This window comes from Ischnura elegans, chromosome 11 (assembly GCF_921293095.1).
Source record: "Ischnura elegans chromosome 11, ioIscEleg1.1, whole genome shotgun sequence".
In the NCBI taxonomy this organism is placed as follows: domain Eukaryota; kingdom Metazoa; phylum Arthropoda; class Insecta; order Odonata; family Coenagrionidae; genus Ischnura; species Ischnura elegans.
Window position 1 is genome coordinate 36909940 of NC_060256.1, and position 13198 is coordinate 36923137.

A 13198-nucleotide genomic window follows, 5' to 3' on the forward strand; every position below is an offset into this window, starting at 1 on the left:
TGTCTCCTCCTGGTCCTCCTGCATACTTTCCGGGACGATATTAAATCTTTACTGGACGGCAGCGGAGCGGAGGGTGGCAGGGGGTGCTGCGTGTTGGTGTATGTGTGCCTGGAAAACCTAAATCGATGGGGATAGTTACTCCCGACAGAGGGCATTGGGGTCGGGGGCGGAATAGGGCGAGTGTATGTTCCGCCGTTTGCGGGTTCCGCCCCCAGGAAACCATGAATCCTCCTACTCCTCACTGCCGCCCCATATTTCAGTCCTCGCCCCCCCCCCTCCACCCGCGGCCCCCAGCCACCAACCTCGCCCCCATCGGACCCGGGGCCTCCACCATAAAATGTGGCATCAAAGTGTCCGTTTGGTGGAGGCGCAGGTTATATGTACAGGGGCCAAAGTAGGGTGGGAATTTTGGGGGGGGAGGGTACTCCAGCACCCTCCTCCCCCCGTCTGTGTGTGCAGTGGCGGTGAAGATTGGATGTAGCAAAAAGTGCACGGGCCCTTGTGTTTTCGACGGGGTGGAGCCGCCGAAATATTTCAAAGGCACAGAAAGGAGCCGGACGGCCCTGGGAGACTCGCGTGAATGAGTGCGCCTTGTTTCGGCTCTTCTACTCGCGCAACCCCTTGTGACATTAGACCCCCCCAATCCCAGTATTCTACGTGTGCCGGTCCCGTCGGGGACAGAAAGCCCTCGCGACTATTATTCCAAGCCGTCCACGTTCACAGTACTCCCGTGGAGAAGAGGAAAGATCACCACGGATAGTCGTCTCCGACCAAAAAAATAATATTTACAGCTTTTCCTTTTAGTATTACTGCAAGACATCAAATAAATGGCAGGGTAGTCAAGAATGACATCCAATTTTGCTAAAAATATATCCGTATATCCCAAGCTAAAGTTCATTCCTTGTGTATACTCTCCTTTGTAATATAGAATGTAAAAAGCTGAAATCAATTTTTGTAACCCAACCAACGTGGATTAAAATATGCATAAGTAATTAAAAAGCGCTAGTGACCTCATTGGTGGTGATGGATCAAGGATTAGTTGGTAGGTAGGGATGTTTGCTTCCATTTCTGCAATTGGTGCCATTTTTTCCGGCCTAATTTCCTAGCTCAATGAGGAAAAACTAATTTGATTACGTGAAAGAATCCTACGATATCCTCTTCCATGTGCCTTGGATACCAATTGAAATGGAAGCGCCATATTTGTCCTTCTGAAGTTTTGGTAGATTTCTATTGCACCTTAAAGGGCAATAGAGATCTACTAAAACTATTCTCCATGTGCTCGTCGCGTCTTGTACTGATATGACTAGCCATTATCTTGCTAACGTGTATGCGTCCACTTCTGTACTCCCATGAAAATCAGACAAAATGTAGCCAGATTACAATATCCTATGTGGAAAACAGAATTTGAGTTCTTTTTCTCTCTCTCAGGGCAATGGGACCGAGGTCACAGCCGTTTGACCCTGACTACTCAATACGTAATTAATCGGCCATTAGATTGAATAAATAGATTGCAAAAATAAATAATATATTCTTTCAAATAGAGTGCAAAATAACCCTAAAGCTTTAACGTCAATTGTATTTCTTTTATTTAAATGATTGTAAAATATTTCTTAATACGCTTTTTTTGGTCATGAATGGGGGAAAGTCAACGAAATTGGACCGCATTGACATATCCCCTCTTACGAGTATACCAAGCGCTTTAGTTGGCAATAATACGTTGTGACACCATCGACACCAACGTCACTAGATCGTAAGAAAGTTGAAGACATTTTTCCAGTGTTGATGGTCGCTAGCTTGATTTCATTGTTTCTGCTATACTAAGTTTATTTTCGCTAGCTTGATTTCATTGTTTCTGCTATACTAAGTTTATTTTCGGTACGTGATATGATGTCTCAAGTAAAACAATGAAAAATTATCTTTTCACTAACAGTTTTAATTTGCGTCTTATTTTAAGTTTTTCTTCTTTTATTTATACCTGTGTTTAATATTAAATCAGTAATTCGAGGGGAAGTACAGTAAAAATAGAAATGCACTCTTTGAAAACGCTTATCGGTTTACTATTTAGCATTCATAAGGGCTTGAGATTAAAATGAATAAATAATTTTGAATAATGTTATCTTACAACGGTATAATGCTCATACGTTTTTAAATGGTCTTCTTTTTTTCTGACGCCGCGGCGTTACTGTCATACTACTACATAAGTTGAATCACTGCGTGTTGCCTAAGTTGAACCGGTCCATTTTGAGAGACTGTTGACTGATATATGTAATTGGAAAATTTATTTATTTCCAATAATTAAAATTTACTACTATTGTTAAAATATAACATATCTCAATAAAATTTTTTAGGCTTTTATGGAGGAAAAAGGGAATGGGTGCATGGGAAAATATACAAATTAAGCTAAGAATTAAAGAGCTGCAAGATTTCTATCGCTTATAGCGACACGGAGAGGATCATCTTCTAAGCGCACAATTTCCAGGCCCAACAGAAACAATAAAAGAAGAGAGTTATTTTTTTTAATGGATAGGCCAACGAATATGCCACGTTTTTCCATGAACAATAAATAAAAGCTTAGTGGAAGCTTAGCTTAAATAAAAGCTAGGTTGAATTCAGGTTGTCAGATTTTTCACAAAGTGCACCTTAATTTTTATGCTTTTTCGTTCATGTGAACGGTTGGTGATTTAACACCTCCTGCCGCAAGCCTATTAAAGTGGATTGATATGTAATATGTACATGATGTAGCACACGTTGCTGGCATCACGAGGTGAGGTAGCAGTGCACTCGAGACTGTGGCGAATCCACTGAGCTCATTGGATGAAATAACACGCTCTTCACCTTTGTGACAGCAGTTAGCGTTAGGTTTGTCGCTATATCCCGTCTATCCTAATTTAATTCCTTATGAATATCAGAATCTAATTGCATATATGGGAATGAGATTATCACATAGGTAATGGAATGCTTGAATAAATAAATAGATATGTCCACTCTGGTACATGAATGATAAGTCATAAAAAGATAATGATAATTACATCAGCACAACGCTTAATATTAATAATAATAATACAGTTGGTTACTGCTGAATAAGAAAACGTGACAAAAGGCTCCTGTATTCTTAGAAGCACATTTTACTATGTGGATAAAATCAGTAAGCATATCCACAACTATAAGCTAACAAGGCAAACATAAATCTTTTTCTATAATACAATTGGTAAAAGCAGCTTCTTTACTATTGCTTACCTGATTTCCAGAAAACCCAGCTTCCCAGTTCTTTAAAAGAATGCATTACTTTTATTTAGCTTTAATTCTATTCACATCAATGAGTACCTCTCAATCAAGAAAAGTCAACGTAAGAACACGATGAAGCAAATTGTCGCTGATTAAGACTCTTGCACTACTCAATTAGAATAAACAGCTCAAAGAGGACACCCAGTTATTGTGATCCTTGGAACGGCACGTGTCGCGAGATCATAAGCGAGAAAACGATTGTCCAACATGAGCGTAGAGATCTCTCCCACTCGTTGTCACCATGGACCGGCTCCCTGAAGAGGACGGGAGTGAGGTGGTAATGAAATCGAGACAGCGGCCATCTCAATGAGGCCAGTGGATGAAATCATCTCCACTTTGCCCTCCTGAGAGCTGGGAACCGGCGGCGGTAGGTCTGTCGCGCTGCAATGTCCAAATCTCCCTCCCCTGCTACAGACGCCATAAGTCACAGCCCCGCAATCAATTCTGCAGCAACCCCGGTACATCTCCCCCGGCAACGAGAGCGGTTCGCAACGGCTCCCGGCAGCTCCAAGGTCCCCTGGCCAACTATCCTCCGTCATGAATCATGCAACAAGTATTAATTTCAACCCCGGAAACGAACGGCGTTTTCGCCGAAATGGATAGTACTGCGTCCATTCCTCAGACACTGCTCCATCTACGTCTCGCGGCATTCAAGTTGGTCCGTCTCTCTGCATTCTCGAGTTCCAGGCAAATTCCCTCAAATTCTTATCCTCTCGAGTTCAGCCCCGTTGGCGTTTTCATCCATCGCAGTGACACAGCACTCCCTGACGCTCGTAAATTATTCTTTATTCCCTTAATCTCTGCCCGCGGAACCTATTTCCTTAGCCAGTCATTTTGACGTTCCGCTTCGCCCTAAGTTTCTTAATTAAAAAAATAAATTATTCAACCCTCCTTCCTTATCCCCCCCTGCATCCAAACGTGGTTCCCCTGGCAACCCTCCCCCGTCCTATTGTTTCACCAGGACCACTCCCTCTTCCAGCTTTTATTCAATGGACCCTTCATGCAGCCATCCATCTATTCCCACCAACCCCCCTCTCAATACTACCTACGCCTCTCTCTGCTCGCCCATAATTCCCATTAACGTTCCCCTTTCTATATCTTTCGGGGGGGTCCAGAAAAACCTATCCGATTTCGCATACCAAAACAATTAGCGGCAGTTTGGGTTCCGATCAGAAACGTTCTTTGGATCGATCACTTTTCACTCCCTCTGCCTCCCTCACTCTCTTGATCAATTGATGGCCGCATTCAGACAGGAGTGACGTGGTTTTTCGTAGTTCTGCAAGCTTATCCAGTATTTTCGATTGAAAATAACCACATTCTGGGGGCTGCAGGATCATAAAATAGTATTTCAACGATTCATTCATTGGCCGAGACCACAGCGATGAAACAAAGGAACTCTTATAGTTTCCGTGGAAGTGAGCCTTTCAAATGGCCAGTTACTCGCGCGCAGTTGGCGGCACTTATGACAATACCCACCCGCGTTTTGCTAAATATTTGACGTCATCAGAATTTTCTCCCAAATTCTTGAACACAGAATGATTCCCATGAACCCGTTCCGCGTGTTCAGCACTTATTTCGCGGATAGCTCATCAGAAGAATTGAAGAATTGATGTCGTCCAGTACGCACGCAAAGCTAATTCTTCGTTGAATACTTTATTTCCTTATTTAGCTTATTTTTTCAATTACTTACTGGCCTTTATGCCAGAAATACAACTCCCTCCCACTTGGACTTCAAATCCAAAGGTCCCAGGTTCAAATCCCGGTAAAGATGAACTTTTTCGCGAGCATGTGATATCCGGTACAGAAACACTTACAATTAGTTCAGAATTCGTTAACATCATTAAATACTCAGGAAAGCTGCGTGATTGATCAAAAACTGCTATATGCGTACAGAAACCGCTACACAGATGTTAAACGGATTAGGCTGGAAACCGCTAGAAATGGATGGCTACGGATGGCTACGCGGTAGGCTTAGATTGCTTGAGAAATGGAGAATAGATATCTTTAAGAACGACACGGAGCACATCATGTCACAACCCTGCTATATTTCCAGGTCCGACAGAGACGATGATTTAAGAGAGTTATTTTGTCAAACGGATAGATATCGGAACTCATTTTTCCCCAAATAATAAAGGGCTTTAATAAATGAAAATTATAATTTCGTTAGAGCATTTTCTATTTATTAGTAAACGGCTGGTGTCCTAACACTACTGACCACATGCTCAACGAGGGAGCGAGCGGGATTGTATGTAGATGAAGATGAAAAGTTAGCGAACCAGTTAGCTTTTTACCCATAATCGTAGCAAAACGTAAAAACTATGACTGCCTTCTATTTATAACATTTCCATGTAGTCTATATTTTGATTCCTTTAATTATTTTTTAATTATCTCCATTCCGCCGAACAGCACACATCGGGGTGTGATAAACATTCCAACAATTGCATGCGCAGTAAGAACCATGTCCAGGATAAGGGCGAGACTCGAACCCGCGACCTCATGTTTAGCAAGCGAGGACTTCACCCCGCCGCCACCGAGGCTTGCGCTAAAACAAAATTATGGCAACAATTATCCTTTAACTGAACTCTGAGATTTCGCTACTCGCGAAAATTACTTAATCCACTTATTGCCCAACCACAGTGTTTAGGGACCCTTAATATTTACGTACTACTCGAAAGTCCCCTTGTTTAAATATAAAAAGAGGTGAAAAATCATAGTACTGTGTATCCTAATTTCATTTTTTAACCGCTTTTAATTTCGTATAAATATAAAAAAGTATACTACTTCATTCATTCACTCGACGTCTTAAGCGTAAGCATTCAAATAAATTCAGAGGTAAAGAATATACAATTTTTTCCGTTCTTTTCGATCGGTTGTATACATACATTATCGCGTAGTGCGCTTTTCTCGGGATTTTATTTATATACATAAATGGTTCAAGTCAATATCGCTAAACATAGAAACACAAAAAGAAACACTCACACGGGAAAATAAAACTAGCAGCTTTCGAAGTAGTGACTTCTTCCTCAGCATGAGCCAGAATGGCTTAAATATACATAAAACATTAGAATAGTTTCAACGACCTGCGCGAGCAGTTTTTGCTTTTATATCACGCATTCGTGACCGCACCTCCCAGCGTAAGCAACGAGTGACTGTTATGATCACCACTGGTTTCCCCACTTACACAGGACACACGTCACGTCGACTTCGCGACACGTGCTGACATCCGAGAGGCTAATTAATTAACTATACCCTTCTGCAGTTTGCGCGGCGTGGTTACGTGATCAACAGGGTGCATCAATCTCCATCATTGGATATTAATCCTCAGCCATGATACCACTATAAGTACTCCTGGTTTAGAAGCGAGAGTCGGTAAATAATGAAATTCTGATTCGTTAACTTAACAATAATGTAGAGAACTTCGGCTGCCACTTTCTGGAAGACCAATGCACTAGAAAATAAGATTTCGTACTAAACCTCTGTGATACTATATCCCAACTGGTTTCAGCACTTTACACTACATATTTTTATAAATTTTACCGTGCAAAACAATGAATTCAACAATTATTTTACCTTGTGTTATATTCCCTTTCGCAGAACTATGCGAGGTTACCCCCATGTTCAGATCTCATATATTTCCATTCTTCATGTTCAAATACCTGTTTTTTTTCTTTTATGCCCGTAATAACTTGCCCAATATAACACATTCGTGGCATGCCTTCCTTTCTGGTCCTATGTCCTTCAATTATAACCATCGGGAAAATCTAACTATTTATCGGTTCCTAGACTAACTAGGAACCAAATGGGCCTATACTTTGAAGACTAGTCAAGAGTTGATGTGTACCAAATTTGAAATTTTCATCTTGGAATTTCTTAATGATATTTTTATATTTAAAATGCGGGAAAATGATGACAAAGATTTTCTATACATGCCCAAAAAACTGCGAAGAAATAAAATTTTATGGGAAAATATTTACCGGTTGTGTGGCGGAAATAAACCACATTTTCAGACAGTATAGTTTTAATACAAAATTGAAAGTTCAACACAATTATAACACAATAGGTGAGCCGAAGGACCAGCTCAAGTTAAAGTTCAACACAATTATAACACAATAGGTGAGCCGAAGGACCAGCTCAAGTTAAAGTTCAACACAATTATAACACAATAGGTGAGCCCGAAGGACCAGCAGTTGGCAGGCCGTTGCGACGTGTCCAGTGCCCGGCAACCGCAGAGAGAGTACAGCAGGGCAGGTGCGAGGAGTTTCTCCGCCGGTGACGAACGAGAGAGAGAGAGAGAGCCAAGTCGCTCCGTCGCGCCGGCCCGCACGAGACGAGAGGAAGTGGGGGAGGGCGAAGGCAGCGCCGCTCGGGTCGTAACTCAGACAAAACGAGAGCGTTTGGCGCAAAACCGAACATTCCGCCCCCCTTGAACACCTTGTTCAATAAAAAGAGAAAAAAGAAACTCATAATACATAACACAAAAAAATTATAAACCGTTCTTGTAAATGTACGTCAGTCAACAAATGTCAATCGTCAATTGGGAGGGGGAATACTCGGGTGGCAGGACGGGTAAGAGTGCCCTTGGGGGTACGCAGCTGCACCACTCTAACTATTCCATCATCACCTGGTATGGCTTTAGTTATGCGTGCCAAACACCACTGAAGAGGAGGAGTTTTCGGGGAGTGCACCGCAACTAAATCTCCCACCTTAAGATTTTGCCTGCGCCGAGTCCATTTTGACCTCTGCTGAAGAGTGTGGAGGTACTCTTGATGCCATCGGCGCCAGATGCGCTGTGAGAAGGCTTGAACAGTCTGCCATCTGCTGAGCCTATTGGTGGGTAGAGCGGCGAAATCGTCCTCTGGAATGGCTGTCATTGAGGTTCCGATGAGAAAGTGTCCCGGGGTCAGCGCCGATACATCAGCAGGATCCGTGGAAAGAGGTGTAAGAGGACGAGAATTCAGCATGGCTTCTACCTTAGTGACAAGCGTAATAAATTCCTGCAATGTGAGAAGAGTTTGGCCAATGGAACGAATTAAGAGTGTTTTGGCGCTTTTAATGGCTCTTTCCCATAGCCCTCCTTGGTGGGGCGCGGCAGGGGGAATAAAATGGAAGTTGATGCAGTTTTCAGTAGCGAAATGAGAAATGGCCTCTTGAGTTTCCGGTGATGAATAGAAGTTCTTTATTGTCCTTTTCAACTGCGTGGATGCTCCAACGAAGTTTGTTCCGCAATCGGAGTATAGATCACTACAAAGTCCTCTCCTTGATACAAATCGGGTTAGTGCTGCAATGAAGGCGTCCGATGAGAGATCAGTGACTACTTCTAGATGAACAGCCTTGGTACACATGCAAATAAAAAGACACAAATAGACCTTTAATGGAACAGTTCTTCTTAGAGCATGGCTCCTAATAGTGAAGGGTCCAGCATAATCCATTCCGGTCTTCTGAAATGGTCTTACTGGATTCACTTCCGGTAGATCCTCGTTCAAAGGAGCGAATGGAGAACACGGCCAGTCTTCTGGCGGGAGAGAGAGCCAGCGAGGGCCAGACCACCACAAGGAATTCTTCTCGAAGAGAGGAGTGGGTAATCCACGAGAGGCACAATCAGCGGGGTTGTGTTGCGACGATACATGAAACCAACGTTCAGGAGGTACCCATTCTTGAATCTGGGCTACTCGATTTGCTACAAACACCTTAAGGCGATAGGGAGGGGTGCGGATCCATGAGAGAGCAATGGTTGAATCACACCAGGCAGTGACAGATTCCATTTTACAGTAATTGGACACCAAGTTTGAACTATAATGAATGAGTTTAGCCAGTAAATGCGCCCCACAAAGTTCCAATCGGGGTAAAGAGATACGTTTGAGAGGTGCGACACGGGATTTAGCCATGAGCAATGCTATCTTGGTGTTGTTGTCAGCAGAAGCACATCTTAAATAAATGACTGCGGCATATCCCAACTCAGATGCGTCGCAAAAACCAAGCAGTTGGACACTGCTTGTTCTTTCGATAAATAAAGATCGAGGTAGCGTAATTTCCTTAACTCTTGCAAGATTCTTCAAAATTTCTTCCCACCGGAAGGCAACATTTGAAGACAATGTATCATCCCATTGAAGACCAAGGGTCCATAAGTATTGTATGAATGACGTAGCTAAAAATACCACGGGAGCCAACCAACCGCAGGGGTCATATATTCTTGCGATAGCGGAGAGTACTGAGCGTTTAGTATGAGGTACATTGGATATTTTCACAGCATAAGAAAATTCATCGGATGTGGAATTCCATTGCAGACCCAATATATTATAAATAGGTTGCTCCGAATATTGGAAAGAGAGAGGAATTTCTCTATCATCTTCTGAGATGTGGGATATCAAAATATCAGAATTACTGCACCATTTTCTCAACTGGAAGCCACCTAATGAGAGGAGTTTTGTTAAATCATGTTGAAGTGTGAGGGCTTCTTGCACATTATCTGCACCAGCAATGATATCGTCAACAAACGTTTGAGACTTTAGGACACGAGCAGCTTGCGGAAACTGAGCACCTTCATCTTCAGCCAGTTGATGAAGAGTGCGGATGGCTAGAAACGGTGCGCTCGTCACTCCATAAGTGACTGTTGTCAATTTGAAAACTTTGAGAAGATCCGTAGGGGTTTCACGCCAATATATCAACTGGAAGTGCTGGTCATCAGGATGAATTTTAATTTGACGATACATCTGACGAATGTCACATGCAAATACAACTGAATGGCACCGAAATCGCAGAATAACTTCACAAAGATCATTTTGTAATTTGGGTCCTGACAATAAAATGTCATTAAGTGAGACATTCGTTGAGGTCTTTGAACTAGCATCAAATACAACCCGCAGGCTTGAATTTGGATCTTGATTTTTAAAAACTCCATGGTGCGGCAAAAAATAATGCTTAACTCTAGGGAAATTATCACAAGGTGTCATGTGACCTAGGGTGAGGTACTCCGACATAAACTTAATATACTTCTCTCTCAGGAGAGGTTGCGCTGACAGTCTTCTTTCCAGACCAAAAAATCTTCTTTTGGCACACAGCGCTGAGTCTCCAAGAGGAGGGTGAAGGTCCTTGAACGGCAGCCGAGTGATGTAACGACCAGTTTCATCTCTGGAATGCGTTGATTGGAAATGCTCTTCACATTGTCGGTCTTGAGGAGTAAGCGAAAAATGAGGTACTTCCTCAAGTTTCCAAAACTGTTGAATAGAAGTATTGAGATTAGCATCATGGGTTGAAATTAAAGCGACGGAAGGCTTGTGATTAATTTCAGACACTGGAGTAATTGGAGTTGAGCCCATTAAAACAAATCCGAAAATAGTACCAAGGGCCAGTGGATAATTTTCTCCAAGGAAACAGCGAATTCCCGTAAATACATGAGGGAAGAGGTCAGCTCCAATTAAAACATCAACAGGAGAGGGCACATCAAAGGTTGGGTCAGCCAAGACAAATGATTTCATCTTCTCTTTCACTTCAGGCGAAATAGTTGCGAGAGGCAAATTGGAAGTGATATTTTGTAAAATCATCATAGGATGTGAGTAAGCGAGCACTTTTCCACCGACAGATGATAAACTAAGAAAAGTTAATCCATTACATTTCACATGAGATTGTGATAGTCCATTAATCTCATTATTTACTCGTCGGCGTGTAACGTTCAAAACTTGAGCACAGCGTTCCGAGATGATACTGCATTGAGATGCTGAGTCTAAAATTCCTCTAACTACATGAGAGAAGCCACTTGGTGTAGTTAAACGAATCAAAGTTGTTGCCAATAAAATTGACGTATTAGGTTTTGACGACGATAGTCCCACAAAGTGTTTTTCTGTAGTTAATTCCGGTTGTGATTTACCAGAAATTGATAGTGAGGGCAATTGCGCATTAGCTGCAGCGGTACCCGGGCGATTATTCAGCGATGAAGAGGAGTTCACGTTGAGGTGCAGGAGCGAATGATGCCTCTTAGCGCAACGGTTACATCTCCGAGATGAGTTGCATGACTTGACAGTGTGAGATGTTCCGAGACAATTATAACACCATTTCTTCTCCCCCACTATCACTTTCCTTTCTTGCGGCGATTTATCTTTAAAAGCAGAGCACGAATAAATGGCATGACTTGGGTCTTGACAGAATGCACAGAAGTTCCCCGTGGTAGTGGTAATCAGAGCCGTTTTATTAATTCTGATCTGAGGACCCTTTACTGTTCTCCTTCCATCAATTATTGCGTCTTCAAAATGGACGCATTCGGCTTCCAAAAAATTAATCAAGTCAGAGACGGCCGGAATTTCATGATTGACGCCTCGCGTATCTTCAAAACGCTTCCGAGTTTCGAAGTCCAATTTTCTTATGAGAATGGAAAGGAGCAAAATGTTTTCTTGAGTAATATCATATTGGAACGCAGACAATGCTTGCGTATTTTCAAAGTACGTTGATAAAAAAGAACGAATGCTCGAAAGTGAGCCGTTCATTACCGGAGGCATGTCCAGAATCTTGCTTACATGAAGAGACACTAATTTCCGCACGTTGTGATAACGCTGATGCAACAAATCCCAAGCAATCTTATAATTTTCTCCGGTAATGGGCAATCCGGAAACTAATTGCAGAGCTTCACCGCGAAGAGAACTAAGCAAGTACTGGAACTTTTCTACTGAGGATAACACTTGATTCTTATGGATTGTTACGTCAAACGCGTTGAAGTAGTGCATCCATTTAATGGGTTCGCCCGAAAATTGCGGCAGCTCAAGCTTTGGCAATCGAACAGAGGATCGCGGGAGCGGATTTTCACCAAGAGTTCCGGCGAGGTAGTCTGGTTTAACGTTTGCCATCGGCAGCAATGCAGAAATAATGCAATTTGCGTCGACACAGAGATCTAACATTTCTTCGCGTAATTTCACCAAAAGTTCGTCATCTTGTAGCCCCGAGGGAGTCTCTGTATCGGTGAAACGATTCACTAAATCATTGAATTCACTTATCGTATTATCAATCTCATTTTTCCAGCAAGTCAAACGCCTAATTTGGATGTCTGAAAGAGGGGACTCTTTCGATGAGGCTTCCGTTGAGAGCACGGAACCATGAACCTTTTCAAGCCTCTTCTTCAAGAGATTTGACTTTCGAGTAAAAGTTGCAAAATTCATTTTTAAGAGTATTCACACACACTAAGAAGATACAAAAAATATCCATACCATTTTCCCGTGGGCAGCCGCGAGGTAGAAAATAGGAGAGGAGAGGAGTAGGATAACGTACGCTCGTCAGTGTGCTCGTCAAATCCAACGATGAGTCAGGAGCACGTGTCGTCAACCGTCAGCGGAGTACAACTTGATTGTAGATGCAGCGTAACAAAAAACTTAAAAAATGAGCAGAAAAGAGCAACATTTAGCGATGATACTACTTGACTGTATCTTACAAGCACTGGGTACAATAAACTCATGCACTGATTGCGAATACAATGAATCCGGCCCGAAGGACCAAAATAAATGTGGCGGAAATAAACCACATTTTCAGACAGTATAGTTTTAATACAAAATTGAAAGTTCAACACAATTATAACACAATAGGTGAGCCGAAGGACCAGCTCAAGTTAAAGTTCAACACAATTATAACACAATAGGTGAGCCGAAGGACCAGCTCAAGTTAAAGTTCAACACAATTATAACACAATAGGTGAGCCCGAAGGACCAGCAGTTGGCAGGCCGTTGCGACGTGTCCAGTGCCCGGCAACCGCAGAGAGAGTACAGCAGGGCAGGTGCGAGGAGTTTCTCCGCCGGTGACGAACGAGAGAGAGAGAGAGAGCCAAGTCGCTCCGTCGCGCCGGCCCGCACGAGACGAGAGGAAGTGGGGGAGGGCGAAGGCAGCGCCGCTCGGGTCGTAACTCAGACAAAACGAGAGCGTTTGGCGCAAAACCGAA

General features: G+C 42.7%; 1 protein-coding gene across 1 annotated transcript; it reads right to left on the minus strand.

The window, feature by feature from the left end:
• Positions 1-7383: 7383 nt before the first annotated feature.
• LOC124168179 lies at positions 7384-12583 on the minus strand. Its single transcript, XM_046546307.1, has 2 exons — positions 12538-12583; positions 7384-10499 (listed from the first exon to the last, which is right to left on the minus strand). Exon 2 carries the CDS (start codon positions 10260-10262, stop codon positions 7809-7811), a length of 2454 nt encoding a protein of 817 aa, XP_046402263.1. The 5' UTR covers positions 10263-10499; positions 12538-12583; the 3' UTR covers positions 7384-7808.
• Between the last annotated feature and the right edge of the window lie 615 nt (positions 12584-13198).